We start from the raw sequence: 15,601 nt of genomic DNA, 5'->3' as shown, positions 1-15,601 counted from the left end.
TGGAGTCTGTTTAGAATTGAGTCTCAGGGGCAGCTGTGCTGAAGAGTGAGCCAGACGACACTTTGAAGAGCTGTCACAGGAACTTAGAGTCTCTCGCAGGGCCTGGGTCAATTCCTTATACCCCAACCCAAGTCTTTCTGAGGCAGGAGCACAAGGCCAGGTGGTTTCCAGAGGCTGGGGTGGGCTGGAGCACCTCTCTTGCCTTTCACCCTACTGGGTACCACTGGGCCATTGGAGAGATGGGTACTCACTGTCATGAGCTGTGTTCACAGGGAGTCTGGTCCCAAGGCTGGCTGGCCTTGCCTCCTTTAAGAGCTGGTGTCATGAGATGGGTCATATCTCCAGTTAACAGTATTTACTGTCCTACAGCAGATGACACCCTCTGAGCCTAAGGAAGCTGGCATTGGGAACACATAAGACTTTCTGCCGATTCTTGGGGTGGAGCGAGAATGAGATGCACATAAATGAGGCCAAGCCCTGTGAGCCTAAAGGAGGCAGAACCTCGGGCCCATGGCGCTGGCCTTGGGAACACCAGTGCCAAGGCTGAGGGCAGGCATTTCCCCTTGAAGCTTGATGGGCCACAGCTGAAGTTGAGAGGTGGGAGATGGGCTGGCCCTAAAAGAGAGTAGTAGAAGGACCAGAGGTGGCCAGGGTAGGGGTGGGAACTCGTCTTCTGGTCCTCGGACAAGCCATTCTTTGTTCCCTGGTGGGGCATGGGCCCTGAACTTTGAGAGATACACTGGGCTCATTCCTCCCTTACTGACTCAGTGTCCAGGTGCTGAGCACCAGCCCACCATGAGGGGCCTTTAGGACCTGCTCTGCCTCTGACTAGTTGGGTCATCTGAAAGAAGTCACAAAACTTTGAGTCAATTTCCTCACCTGTCAAATGGGGCATCATTTCCTACCCTGCCACCTTCACAGGGTGGTGTGCATTGAAGGAGACTGGAGATAGGACCAGGCTGTAGACCATCCAGTCACATGGCATCAGTGGGATTATTAACCAGGGTGGCTCCACCCTGCAGGAAGAGATGGCGTACTCTCTGGCAGGGAAGCTTGTGTGGGCTAGATGAGGCCAGCCTCCCCTCCTGGAAATGACTGTTCTGTAGATGCCTTTTTGCCTTCAAGTCCAAGACCTTCCAGAAAGTTTGCCTTGCACTTACGATGGGCTCTCCCTGCTGCCCCCCCAGCCAAGTGAAGGGGAGAAGGTAGGGCTAGAACTTTCATTCTCTTTAGCTTCCCTCCCAAGTCCAGCAGTGGACTTCTCTCTGACATATCTTTCCAGGTCTCAGACTGGTTCTGGTGACAACAGCATGAGCTCAGGAATAAGAAAACCTATCTGAGAGCAGGGGAGGTGTCTCTGACTTCAGCCCTCCAAGGCCACCTGCTGCCTGGGACTCATCTGGACCCTGCCCCGAGGGCCACTGTTAGAAAAATGCTGCTGGAGGGGTGACTGGCCTCAGCCAGACAGACTGCTCTCCATCAGGCTTTGTCCTCCACCTCTCAGAAATAGGCCCCAGGTGAAGAATTCTACACAGCATAATAGGACCCAGTGGTTGCCGTTCAGAGCCTTCCCAAGAAACGCCAGATGTACACTAATACTGTGCCGTCTGGGTCCCGAGGACAGCAGAAACAGAAGCATGTTTCCTTGCTTCTGTCCCTGGCGCCCTGAACAGATCTGAGGGCGGGGGCTATATCAGCCCATCCTTGTGTCCACAAAGTGACCCGCACTGAACCTCAGGTGAAGAATTCACATGGCATAATAGGACCCAGTGGCTGCCCTGGAGAAACTCACAACCTAGCTGGGGAGATAAGATGGCCATATGACAAGAAGAAACCTAATTGCCATGATGTATGAGGTCATTGCCAAAGTAGTGGTGTTGAGTGGCAGACTGTGGCCAAGGAGAGAAGAGGGGGCAGAGGAGGAGGGCGACTCCCTGGAGGAAGTGATTTGAATGAGGCCTGGATGGATGGATGGGCAATGGGCAGGTGGGTGGATGGACAGAGGGGGTTGGTGGGTGGATGGGTGGATGGATGGACAGATGGACGGACAGACGGATGGATGGATGGATGGGTGATGGACAGGTGGGTGGATGGACAGAGGGGGTTGGTGGATGGAGGAATGGATGGATGGATAGATGGGCGATGAGCAGGTGGGTGGATGGACAGAGGGGATGGATGGATGGATTGGATGGGTGAGTGGGTGAGCAGTTTTGGTGAAAGAAGGATGAGGAGCGGGCATGGTAGGGCATAAGAAGGATGAGGGGAAAGACATGAAGCAGGAAATGTGTGTGCTGGGGAGTGTGAGTAAGATTAGAGTTCCGGGCACCTGAGAAGGGTGAGGAGGAATAGGAATAAGACCAGCAGGAAAACTGGAGCTGGGCTGTGTTGGGGCGGTCTCTGGCCAAGAAGAGTTTGACCAGGTAACACCCTTTCCCAGGGCTGGACCTGAGTCTTCCCTTTCTTGGGTCTCCCGTATCCAAAGGGAAGAAGCTGGACAGCTGTACTAAAGAGCGCCCTTAGCACTTTCACACTCTTTCGAGTTCCCCTCTGAACCCAGATAGTTTCTTCTCAAGCTTCTGCAGCCCTCCCAGAAGCAAAAGCCTGAGCTGCTTCCCCAGAACCTCCTAGGGCACGTTCCTCCTTTCCTGCTCCATTCCCTGTAGTTTGAGGGTGGAAAGGGACCCATATGTGTCTCTCCCTACCCCTGCAGAGTATCTGCTTGTCCATTTGCATGTGCTCGTCCTTTGTCTACTTGGCTAAACTAAGCTTGTGGACCGTGAGGTTGGTGGGCCACACCTGTCTGCCTTACCCACCAAGCAAGCCCTCAATACCTGTTGGCTAGTTGACTTCCCTTCTCTTCAGGTGGTTCCCTTGTTATCCCTTCTTCCCCTTTATCTGATGGATCCCTGAGTTCTTTCTCAGGAGTTGTGAGTTCTTGTCCCACCTCACCCTAGCTACCTGAGAGGACTTGGTCAAGCTACTTGACTCCCAGGACCCCACTGTCACATTCCAGGCCCTTCCAGTGCTAGCTTTCTGTGGTCCTCTGACCACCCTACTTGCTGCTGGGCCAGTCTCAAGATATCCCTGTCTGCCTGCTGGCTTGGCAGTCTTTTTCTCTGCAGGCCTTGCCTTCCCTTTTTTTGTTTTTCTTTACCTGATACCATGGTGAAAGTGTAGAAAAAATATGAGTTTAAGTACTCTGCTTCCCTACTCCTGATATTTCAGGGAGCTTTCTGGTGTGACACTTGTGGCCTCTCTCTGACCCCTCACTCACTCTTGCGCAGGGCAAAAAAGGGCTTTGAAGAGCAAGTCCTCTCCTTTCTCCTCCCCCTTAGCATCCAGACGTCTAAAGAGACCATGACTTCTGCCCTTTTCTTCCTTGCTGTAAGTTTTACAGGAGCTAAACCATGGCAGCCCGGCGCTGCCTGTCACTGGGTGGTTATTGCCGTCTAATCCTGGAGTTCAGTGTTGGTAGCCCTGCTTGCCTGCAGATCTAAGCCACATTCACCAATATCAGCTTTTCTACATAACATTCTAGTCTCCCCATGTCTTACTTCTCAATTGGTACAGGACTCAAGCAGAGAATTATACAGTAGCTAACACTTGCCTGGAGCCCCTGGGTGGTGCAAATAGTTAACACTCTTGGTTAACGTGCTCGGCTGCCAATTGAAAGGTTGAAGGTTTGAGTCCATCCAAAGGCTGCTCAGAAGAAAGTCTGGTGATCTGTTTCCAAAAACTCAGCCATTAACAACTCCACAGAGAATGTAATAAATCTATATTACTGAACTGTATATGTAGAAATTGTTGAGCTGGCATGTTTTGTTATGTATGTTTTTTCCACAATTAAAAAAACAAACAAACCCTATGGAGCACAGTTCTACTCTGACACATACAGGTCTCCATGAATCAGAAATAACTCAATGGCAACTGGTTTAGGAAGAGAGGCCTGGCGACCTACTTCTGAAGATCAACCAATGAAAACCTTATGGATTACAGCAGTCCGGTCAGCAACCGATCATGGGGACGGCAAAGAACCAGGCATCATTTCATTCCATTGTGCGTGGGGTCACCATGAGTCTGAGACCGACTGGACAGCAGCTAACAACAACACTTACCTAAACACTTTTTATACACATTAATTTTATTCACATCACCATGAAAAATAGGTACTAGTATTACTCCATTTTATAGTTTGGAAAGCTGAGGCACAGAGAGACCAAGTAACTGCTTGTCAGTGGCAGAGGCAGGATTTGGCCCCAGGCAGTCTGGCTCCAGAAACCACACTCTTGGCCCCAATGCTTTATTGCTTCTTGAAAGAGGGGTGCCTTTTATTGGGTTTCCTCAAATCCCTATATAATCTCACGTTTCCTGTCCAGAAATATAAAGCTGATTCTATTTGTATCTTTTGGACTGTGCATTTGGGGAGGCCAGGGAAGGAAGGTGCTGGGAGCTGAGGTTTCAGAACAGCCTACAGACAAGCGAGCAAGGAAGGACAAGCCAGGCATCAGACAGGCCACAGCAGGAGAAAAGCAGCGCCTCCCAGGAGAGAGAGGCCTGAGCTATAGAGAGCCTGGGGGAGATGTTTGCTCTTGCACCCCCAGGAGGAATCTCTACACATGCCCTGAGCACGGCAAGGCCTTCGGCCATAGCTCCACGCTCATCATACATCAGAGAATCCACACGGGGCAGAAGCGTTTCGGGTGCGGGGACTGTGGGAAGGCCTTCACGCGCAGCTCGTGCCTGATTCCACACCAGAGGGTCTACATGAGGGAGAAGTCCTATGTCTGCGGCACCTGCGGCAAGGCCTTCAGTCAGGACGCCAGCCTCCTGGCGTACCTTCAGCGGCAGCTCTTGCCTCCTGGTGCACCGCCGGAGCCGCACGGCGAGGAGCCCTATGAGTGCCTCCAGTGCAGCAAGGCCTTCACCTGCAGCTCCTACCTCCTCATGCACCAGCGGACCCGCACAGGTGAGAAGCCCTATCACTGCACACAGTGTGAGAAGGCCTTCGGCCAGAGCTCCCATCTCATCTTCCACCAGACCACTCATGCCGGCAAGAAGTACCAGTTGCCATCCCTGGCGAGAACCCAGTGTTGATGGGGTCAAAGCGTCAGCTTCAATGCTGGGTCCAAGTCAGAGGAGGCTGAGCTCTGGTCATCAACCTGGTTCTGTGCCAGGAGCCACCATCAGGGCTAAGGCAGGTGCCCGTGAGGTTCTCCTAGTGTCTTTGGAGAGACAAGACACATGCATAGAGACACACAAATGACCAGAGAACATTAGGCGACATAGCTTGAAGAAGTGCCAAGGTATGTGCAGAGAAAGTGGGATCAGGGTGGAGGGGGACACTGGGTGAGGCCTCATTGGGTCGACTCTGGGAGAATGGGTTGGCACTGGGCAGCCTAGGGAGGGAACTAGAATAAGAAAGTGTCCAGGAATGAGTCCAGCTGGGTCCCAGTGAGGGGAGAGACTGGATATGGGGTCACTAGGAGTGGCAGAAGGAACCCTGGTGTCGCAGTGGTTAAGTGCTTGAATGCTAACCAAAAGGCCGGTCATTTGAACCCACTAGCCTCTCCGAGGGAGAAAGATGTGGCAGTCTGCTTCCTTAAAGATTATAGCCTTGGAAACCCTGTGGGGCAGTTCTGCTCTGTCCTGTAGAGTCGCTATGAGTTAGAATCGACTCGATGGGTAGGAGTGGCTGGCCTGAGATGCCCATGGGGAGGCAGGAGGGTTCAGGTCAAAAGCCCTGGTGTGTGGGTGCTGCAAACCAAAGCTGAAGTCCTGCCCACAGTACTGGGCGCCTGTATTAGTGTGACCCTGGTACGCTGTGTGCTCCGAGCACGGTGTCCACATGAAGGAGTTGGACATGCAGGGCTGTGAGCTGTCTTCCGTGACACCTGCGATTTCAGAAGGCACAAGGCCATCGTTGGTTTCAGAATGGGGACTGAGGGGGGAGAGAAAGGTATTGGGAGGATTAAGCTGGTGGTGACTCAGGGTAAATGAGCAAAAAGGGAGGAAAAGGAGGCAGGAAGAGTGCATGGGAAGCAGACAGAGAAGGCCAGGTAGTTGGTCTGTCAGACGTCTGCAGCTCCAGCAGGTGCCCCTGCCTAGCCAGCGGAGCGTACCGCACCTCACTTTAGTCTCTGCCCATCATTCAGCAGACACTCAATGAGCACTTTTTGCATAAAAGGCATCATGTTAGGTAGTTAAGGAATCCACAGTGAACCAGGCCTGTTCCTGGTCCTTCAGAACTCAGAGTCCAGCAGGGAAAGACCAACAGAAGGCAGAACGTGCTGAATGGGATCAGAGCTGCAGCTCATTGTGGGGAAGAGGAAGGTGAGTCATGAAGAAGGCGGCATTTGAGCTAAGCCTCCAAGGGTGGTTAGGATTTCCAACTGATGGGGGCAGAGAAGAGTCTGCCTAGGAAGCTTGGAGCAGGTTGGGAGCACAGGGCTGTCTTGGCTCGAAAAGACAAGATGGCAGGTCCGTTCATGCTCTTGTTGCTTGGTCGTGTTCACGCTGCATGAGTTGTAGGGTTTCAGTGAGTCCAAAACCCCTTCTAGCACGGTCTCCTTTTGTAATGTGAAAGTTTTAAAAATAAAGAGAATGCCAGCGTGTGAAGCAGAGTTTAGCTTAAAATGCCAATATGGCCTGATCTAGTAAACAAACACACAGTCCAAGGCACCCAGTCCCCTGGCTCACAGCAGTATCAGTTGGGCGCCTGGCAGGAGCTCTAGAAACAGAGAGATGAGGCACTGCCGGACCGAGGTGCCAAAGCCAGGAGGCAGCAGACAGAAGAGATACCCCATCTTGTCTTCCCTCCCTCCGATGTTCCTCTGTGTGAGGCCTGAGGTAGATAGTTACTACCACCATTTTACAGAGGGGAATGTCTACTGAGGCAGAGAGGTAGGTGAAGAAACTTGCCCATGGGCATGCAGTAAGTGGTGGAAAAGGGTTTCAAACCCAGGCAGAGTAGCTGCAGAGTCTGGCTCTGGCAAGGGGGAGGTGAGTGCCAGGCTGGACAGCAATCAAAACTTCTGGGTATTCGTATTTTGGAGAAGACCCCTGAAGCCATAACCAAACTGCTGAACAGAGGTGGGATTCCTGGGGGATCCCCGAATGGAGGGCCAAATGCCCCTGTGCAGCTGTGCCCCGTGCCTGAATAAATAAGCAGTACCTGCAACACACACTTTCCCTTGGGACTCTCACACTCTTACTGAGCCCCCACACTCCCAAGTCTTAGGGGACTCTGCCCAATTCCACATCTCCAGCCCTTTCAATCTGACATCTCTGTGAACTGCCAAGGTGCTCCACAGGAAAGAATTACCAGGACACCATAGAGTTAAAATCCCCAACACCTGCCCCATTCTGACCCACCCTTCCCTCCCGTGTGTGTCCCTTCTCCCTCTGGGTCTATGCTGGCAATGTTCTAGACACCTGTCAAAATGGAGAGAGGACCTTGCATCTACCTCTTGCAACTAAAAATCTGATTGGAGACACACATACAAAATGAAGACGAGAAAATTAAGCAAGAAGTATGTGTGTCTGGATTTCCAGCAGTGGGGAACAGTCCATACACTCTCACTCACTTCCTAGTATTTATGTTAGCCTGTTCCTGTGCTAGCACAGGAACATGGAACACAGAACAGAATGAGCACTCGCTAGCATGCAGCACTAACCCAGGGAGCTAGCTGGGGTTTCTTCTGGGCGTGAGTTGCCTGATGGAGAATAAGATGGGAGCTCTGCCCAAAGGCTCTTCCACACTCATTACACTGACAGGGTTTCTCCCCAGTGTGGATTCTGTGATGCACAATAAGGTATGAGCTATAACTGAAGGTTTTGCTACGCTCATTGCACTCAAATGGCTTCTCCCCTGTGTGGCCCCTCTGATGGATGGTAAGGCTGGAGCTCTGGCTGAAGGCTTGGCTGCACTCACCACATTCAAAAATTGTCTCCCCAGTGTGGATGCCCCAAAGAGCACTGAGTTCAGCTCTGGCTGCAGGTCTGCCTGCATTTCTGGCACTCTTAGGGTTTCTTGCCAGTGTGGATCCTCCGACGTGGGATGAGGCGGGACCTCTGACTGAAGTCTTTTCTGTGCTTAATGCATAGGAAAGGGCTCTCCCTGGTGTGAGTTCTCTGGTGCACTGTGAGGTTTTCCACACCCCTGACAGATGAAGGGTTTCTCTCCTAGGTAGATTTTTGGTCTTTTTTCCCTGTCAAGGGCATTTCCATCCGTGAGGGCGGCATGCCTGGAAACCTTCTCCCTTCTCCTTGCTCTGGGTCCCGCCAGCCTCCCTGCTGCCTCCCAGCACTCCCCTGCCCTTCTGGGATGTCTCTAAACCTGGCTGCTCCAGGGCAGGACTGGGAGGCCTCTCACTTGCTGCCACTTGTGTTTCATCTTCTGAAACTGGCTCCTTGCTCTGCTCCCTCTCGATTCTCAGATGTGAAATGCTCTCTGAACCTAGGTTAAAGCAGTTCTCAAATTCCTTATACATCTGACTTTTCTTCTCTGGGATGATTTTTGCATCCTTGATTTCTGCTGGCTTTAAATTTCTGCTCCTCGTCCTCAACATCTCCCTGGCATGTCATCCCAATTTCTGAATCCTCCAGTCCTGCACTCTTGGGGATTGTTGTGCTGAAGTTCTCTGGAGGTGGTTCCATGTATGTCTGTTTCCTCTGATACTTCCTGCTTTGGAACCAATTGCTCAGCCTCAGACTTGACCTCATAACCTAACAAAAGATACAGAAAATGGAAACATCACCTGTTTCCTATGATGGAGAGGGAAAACATCCTCAAGTGATACTAACATAGTCTAGACATTCATGACATTTACATGTCTAGGGCATTCCTAATGTGGCTGCTGAGAGTCTCGGGGTAGCACAAATGGCTAAGTGCTTGGCTGCTAACTGGAAGGTGGCTTGAGTCTACCCAGGGGCACCTCAGAAGAAAGGCCTGTGGAACATAATTCTACTCTGATACGTATGGGGTCACCGTGAGTTGGAGCCAGTTCGTTGGCAACTGGTTTGGTTTTTTGTTTGCTTGATGTAGCTATGAAAGAAAAATGCCAGCAGGCAGCGGGGAAGGAAGGGTGAGCAGGGGTGGGAGCGGGGGCAGCGGCAGCAAGGCTTAGCATTCACTAAAAGGATGGGAACATTCCTTTTCGTCAGCGTGAAGCTCTGGTGGGTTATAAAGACCTCCTGATTATGGCCAGGGAACAGGCCACATTCAGGGGACTGCTCACACCTCTCCTTGTCCATGTTCTGTGGGGACTGCTCACACCTCTCCTTGTCCGTGTTGTTTCTGAGCCGCTGTACCATAAAGAGCCGGGCAGCCCTCACGAGTGTTGCTGGATTCTGAAATAGCCACCTAGAAATCAGGAGGCAGTCCTGTGCTGTGGGGAACTTGAGATGTACAGACTTGGGGGAGAATTTTCATACTTCTGCTGAAGATGCGCTTGCTTGGAAAGGGACGCTGGGTCTGGAGGTGGTGGCAATGGAACAGATCAGCTTCCCTTCTGGTTTTTTCCTCCTCTTTTTGCTCTTCTCATTCCTTCTCTTATGCATTCTTTCCCACCCCTCAATTCTCCTCTTCCCTTCTGCTTTCTTCCTCATTCTCCCTCAGCTCTTGTCATTCTTTCCATTACCCTCTAATCTCTATTTGCACTTTAAAACTTTCCTCTCTCATTCATGCATTGGAACCACCTCTCATTCTCTTTACAATCATTATTGAAGTCAGCCACACACATTCTTTTAAGAAAGTCCCTCACCCGCTCATTCTGTTCACACTTGATGAGCCTCAGAACGTAAAGACACTCCCGAATGTAGGGCATCCTCCGGAGCCCAAAGACAGCACAGAAAACGAGTTCTCAGAGTTACTGTGAAGATGTACTTTGTTTGCAGCTGTGTCTGACTAGGAAACATTTGATACAGAGGCTGAAGGAGCCTCAGAAATCCCTAAGGCTGCAGACCCTTCCCAGCACGGAGGGTGAGCACAGACCCCATTGCTTCTGCAGAGGCAGGCAACCCTGAACGGCAGGGGTGGCAGGGGCCAGACCCCGGTCATTCCCATGCAGTGCCAGCCTCACATTCTGAGGCTTTCAGAGCAGGTGCCAAATGGGGCTCAGGTGAGCAGCTGCTGCCACCAGGTAGAGATGGAAACTGAAGGCTCTATCCTTGGGCTGTTGTCACTGGCTCCTGCCCAGGCAGGTCTTCCGAGGTAGGAGCTAGAAGCCAAACCTCAGAAGAGAGATGACGGGAACCACTGTACAGGGTCAGAGGACAAGAGAGGGGGTACTGGATTGACTTTAATTCCCATGGCTAAGAGAGTCTGGGACTGAGAGGAGGTTGGCGGTCCCTCTTCATTTCATAGTAGTAATGGATGTGACTTGTAATGAAGCGACCTGCCCATGTACCACAGCAGGCAGATGGTGGAGCTGGCCCAGCACCCAGGTCTCCTCTCTCCTGTGAACCTTTAGAATCACAGTCCCCCTCAGGACCTATCACATGGCTGCTCCCCCTTCCCAAGGCCGTCAGGCTTCCTGGCACCCCCTTCTGCCCATGTCTGCCCCTGCCTCAGTATTAGGTAGGAGCAGCATCAGCCAACCAGCCTCAGAAAATCCTCTGAGAGGATGGGGCTTGAAGAAGAAAATTCCAAGAGCAGTTCTGCCACTGAGACTACGGAGCGTGGTGCAATCAAGGAAAGAACATGGAGACCCAGGTCTCATGAGAAGGTCAGAAACCCTTGTCCTCTTTTCCCTAGGGAGTGGCAAGGATGGGAGGGAGGAAAAGGCACTGCTCTCAAGTGTAGTCCCAGGTTAACTAAGAGTATTAGCTAGCTAAGACTTGGCCTGTCCCCCAGGAACTCAAAATCAAGTGGGCTGACAGTTATGTAAAGAAAGTACAAGGCAAAGTGAAATAAGGGAAGGCTGGGGAGGGAAAGATCCCTGCAGGTCAAGAGGACAAGAGCAATTGTTTAAGGGAATTGGCATTTGGGCTGGGTCTTGAAAAGAGCTGGGATTTCATAGTGTTAAGAGAGCCTGGAGGTCGGACTTTTTCCAATAAAGGCAGCAGAAAGAGCAAAGACACAAAAGTGGAAAGGCAGAGCGTGTTGGAAGAGGACTGGCAGTGTTATTACTTGGGGAGCAGTGGAAGATGAAGCTAAGAGCAGAGTCAATCAGGTAGGGCCTGGAAAGCCCAGGCTGAGGCCTTTACACTTCATTTAAAAGGTCTGGAATTTGCATGGGGCAAGTTCTCGCTGGCTTCTGAACAACAGAGAGCCCACAGATTTGTGTTGGTACCTTCGGAGGTCCCAGCCCACAGTTCACCTCCTGTAGCTCATGCTATCCTGGCCTATTGAGGCCTGTCTGGAGATCACCCCCACCCACTCCTCCTACCCCCTGCCACCCTGGCCTGGGTCTTCACCTGGTCCCAGGCATCCCTGTTATCCTCTTCCTATTTCACTGCCCCAGGTCCTGCCTCTGTGAAACGGGCTCCCTCATCGCCATTACTGTCACCATAACCCTCACTCTGGTGAGGACCTGCCCTGCGAAACCTGAAATTCAGTGGCCCCTGGACTGGCAAGGAGTGGTCACCTAAGGAAGAAGACATCAGAAACCGTTGTTGACAAGGAGAAATGGCTGACCAGGGGCCCCCAGGGCTCTAGGCCCAGATAACCAAGGCCCTTCATCAGTGCTAGGCCCTGAATCTCAATTTCTAAAAAAGCCTAGGACTGAAACTGCTGGTTGTCCACCACAACTTTGCTTAGCAGAAGCCTCCCCCCGGCCCCAATTTTTTTTTTTTTTTAATAAATCTGGCACTTTTTTTCATAAATTTTGGTATATAAAATCCACAGTTGCTCTGGTGAAAGTATGAGCAGGGGGCCCAGAATCTACCTGCTTAGCTGCCTGAGAGCCCTCCAGGATGTCCCAGAGGCACTTTTGCAGAACACTGCTGGACTAGGTTCTCCCTCCAGTTCCTTCCAGCCCTCATTTTCTATGACTTGTAGAAAAAATTAAAAACAAAACCCCTGGCTCTAGGATGACAGGACCCTCTGTATACAAGATGCACGAATCAGCCCAATCGGCAGACGGCCTCAGAGAACAGCAGATCTGGGTCTTTTCCTCTTTTCCACTGCCAAGGCTTACTTTGGTTGCTTGTCCCACTGGGTGTCAGGAGCAAAGGGACAGGAGATTGGGGGAGCTGACGCCACTGCTGCTACCAGAGAGGAAAGAGATGAGTAAGGCTGTGGTGGCTGGGGCAGGGGGTGGGGGGTGCGGGGAGGGGGTGCAGGGACAAGACAAAACAACCCAGGGGAGGAACTTACAGTGGCTCTAAAATTTCTGAATATTCGGACAAATGTTGGGAAGAACAAAAGAAAATAATGGGAACCTTTCCCATCAATTCTGCCCGCTCAGCTTTGCAATCTGCTACCAGCAATGGCTTTCCATCCTTTCAGTGGGTTCCCCCCAGGGTGACATGGTGAGAGTTCTGTGGCCTGTGGAGACTAAGCTATGGAGGGAGATGAAGCTTCTGGAAAGAGGTCCTGACTGAGGAAAATTCTCAAGGAGTGGGTGTCCATTTCTGTTCAAAGCCAAGTCTCTCACTTGAGCTGTGAATCCCACCTCTCCAGATTCCTCAGAAAACTCCAGTAATTATCTACTTTCTCTCTCTGTTGCACTGCTAGTTGCTCACTCTTTCCTCTTTCCTAGCTACCTATAAGCATGCTGAAATCTCACCTATTCTACAACAACCCTCCCTTGACACTTGTTCCTCTCAAGCTAGGGCCTCATCTTTTTCCCACCTGCCATGGATTGAATTGTGTCCCCAAAAATATCTGTCAGCTTGGTAGGTCACGATTCCCAGTATTGTATGACTGTCTACCATTTTGTCATCTGATGTGATTTCCCTATGTGTTGTAAATCCTATCGCTATGATGTAATGAGATGGATTAGTGGCAATTATATTGATGAGATCTACAAGATTAGATAGTGTCTTAAACCAATCTCTTTTGAGATATAAAAGAGAGGAGCAAGCAGAGAGACAGACGGACCTCATACCACCAAGAAAGCAGTGCTGGGAGCAGAGTGTGTCCTTTGGACCTGAGGTTCCTGCACTGAGACGCTCCCAGTCCAAGGGAAGACTGATGACAAGGACCTTCCTCCAGAGCTGAGAGAAAGTCTTCCCCTGGAGCCGGCGCCCTGAATTTGGACTTCTAATCTACTGGACTGTGAGAGAATAAACTTCTCTTTGTTACGGCCATCCACTCGTAGTATTTGTTACAGCAGCACTAGATAACTAAGACATCACTCTTCGGAAAGAATAGTTTGTACTTCTCTTTCGGACATCCGTCAACCAACTGTAAACTGTCTTCCCCAAGCTGCTTTGTTGACTCCCACGTGCTTGCATGACAGTAGCCCTAGGATGCAATCTTAACTTGCTTTTTTTCTCACTCTATATGGGATCTCACTAGTGAGAGGGTAAAGACTGAATACCTTAGGGGCCAGGCAGCTACTGTAAAGGAACAAAACAAGCAGGGCTGTACAGAACATAAGGGCATGGTGAGGACTGAGTGTAACTGGAGTGCGTGCTCATCAAAAGGGGATGCATGTTGCTTCAACTAGCACATAAATCCCCTGAGGGAATGTGAGCCAAGTATTGCCAGAGCTTCTGGCTTCTAAAGAAACACCACAAACGTAGATTTGGATATATTGTTTAGCTGCTGTTGATTCTGACTCGTGGCAACGCCATGTGTGTGGAGTAGAACTGCTCCATAGAGTTTTCAAGGCTGACCTTTCAGAAGATTGCCAGGCCTTTCTTCTGAGATACCTCTGGGTGGGTTTGAACTGCCAACTTTTTGGCTAGTAGTTGAGCCTTAACCATTTGTGCCACCCAGGGACTGAGTAGATTAGTATATAACCAGTACCCAGTGCCGTCGAGTCGCTAACTAGTATATAGCATCTAATAATGGAAAGCTGGAAACTAGTTCAATTTTTAAAAAAAAGTTAACTGTGTAGGCCAAAGCACATCTACGAGTCTGATCCAGCCCATGAACCTCTAACTTGTAATCTCTGCCCCAAAGACCTCATTCACCCTCCTGGTTGTAACCATCACCTATTAATTATGACTTCCAAATCTGACATCTGATCAACCTCTCCCTTAGCCCCAAAGACATCTAGCCAATGCATTATGGAAAGTGCCATCACTAAATGTGTTCAAAGCTAAGCTGATTATCTTTCCCCACAAAACCCCAATCCTTCTCTGTTCTCATCTCAGCTAATAGTACCCTCATCCAGCCTGTCACAAGCTGGAAACCTGAGGGATTCCCCACCTTCTCCCTCTCCCTTGCCCTTCAATCATAAGACCTCTTTACAGCACAGTGGTTAAGGGCAGACTCTGATGCCACACTGCCTGGGTTTCCATCCACACTCTGCCACTTACTAGCTGTTTGTTTGACCTTAGACAAATTAACCTCTCTGAGCTTTAGTATCTTCATATGGGAATAATAATAGTATCTATTTTATAGGGTTGTGGGCATTAATGAATCAAGCATTTAGAGCAGTGCCTGGCGCACACTAAGCATTACACTGATATCTGTTAACATTTTATCTCTTTGTTGTTGTTATTAGCTGCTGTCGAGTCCATTCCAACTCATAACAACCCAATGTACATAAGAACAAAACACTGTCCACTTGTGTGCCACCCTCACAATCGATGTTATGCTTGAGCCCCCTGTTGCAGCCACTGTGTCAGTCCATCTTGTTGAGGGTCTTCCTCTTTTTCACTGGCCCTCGACTTTACCTACCATGATGTCCTTCAGCAGGAACTGATCCCTCCTGATAACATGTCCAAAGTATATGAAACGTAGTTTCGCCATCCTTGCTTCTAAGGAACATTCTGGTTGTACCTCTTCCAAGACAAATTTGTTTCGTTATTTTGGCAGTCCACGGTATATTCAGTATTCTTCGCCAACACCACAATTCAAAGGTGTCAATTCTTCAGTCTTCCCCTATTCATCCACCAGGTTTTGGATGCCTATGAGGAGACTGAAAACACCATGGCTTGGGTCAGGTGCACCTCAGTCTTCAAGACAACATCTTTGCTTTTCAACACTTTAAAGAGTTCTTTTGCAGATGTGCCTCTTTAATACTACTTAAATCTGTTGATTTGGCCACTGGCCTAATTCAGATTCTCACACTGTGATTAATATCACAGTCCCCTCACTCCCACCTCCACTATGCTACCTTCCTCCCAACAACTCCCGTTTCCAGGTCCCCAGTTCACACGCAAAGACAAACCCTTTATGAAGTTTACAAAAGACTTCTCCCCTCAAGCCAACTGCACTTTAAGCCCAAGCGGGTGGAAGGTGTGGGGATTCCTGCCCATCCCTCTGCCGACTGCAGGCAGCCGACCCACGGGGGTGGCCCCGGGTCGCAGCCACCGGCAAGCCTGGTGGGCTCCGCTGCGGGCCTGGGTTCTTCTCTGGTCCGGGTCTCGCTCCTCACCAAGGGCTCCGGCGTGGTCCAGGCCCGACAGACCGGGACACACTGCCTCCCAAGTGCTCACAACCAACGTCCTTACTTGACCTTTGGAACTGAACGGAGTGTGCCCA

General features: G+C 50.6%; 1 protein-coding gene across 1 annotated transcript; it reads left to right on the top strand.

The window, feature by feature from the left end:
- The first annotated feature begins 2,237 nt into the window (after window positions 1-2,237).
- On the top strand, window positions 2,238-5,094 carry LOC135228450 (zinc finger protein 3). The gene is made up of 2 exons (XM_064274250.1): window positions 2,238-2,300; window positions 4,432-5,094. Exons 1-2 carry the CDS (start codon window positions 2,238-2,240, stop codon window positions 5,092-5,094), a joined length of 726 nt encoding a protein of 241 aa, XP_064130320.1.
- The last annotated feature ends 10,507 nt before the right edge of the window (window positions 5,095-15,601 follow it).

This window comes from Loxodonta africana, chromosome 22, assembly GCF_030014295.1.
Source record: "Loxodonta africana isolate mLoxAfr1 chromosome 22, mLoxAfr1.hap2, whole genome shotgun sequence".
Lineage (NCBI taxonomy): Eukaryota > Metazoa > Chordata > Mammalia > Proboscidea > Elephantidae > Loxodonta > Loxodonta africana.
Note: the sequence above shows the minus strand (reverse complement) of the source record. Positions and strands in the feature narration are given on the sequence as shown.

Bases quoted from the DNA above. Each gene is read 5' to 3' on its own strand.
- LOC135228450 (XM_064274250.1), top strand. From the start codon at position 2,238: ATGGTAGGGCATAAGAAGGATGAGGGGAAAGACATGAAGCAGGAAATG. The intron at 2,301-4,431 runs GTGAGTAAGATT...TGGGGAGGCCAG, and splicing joins AAATGTGTGTGCTGGGGAGT to GGAAGGAAGGTGCTGGGAGC.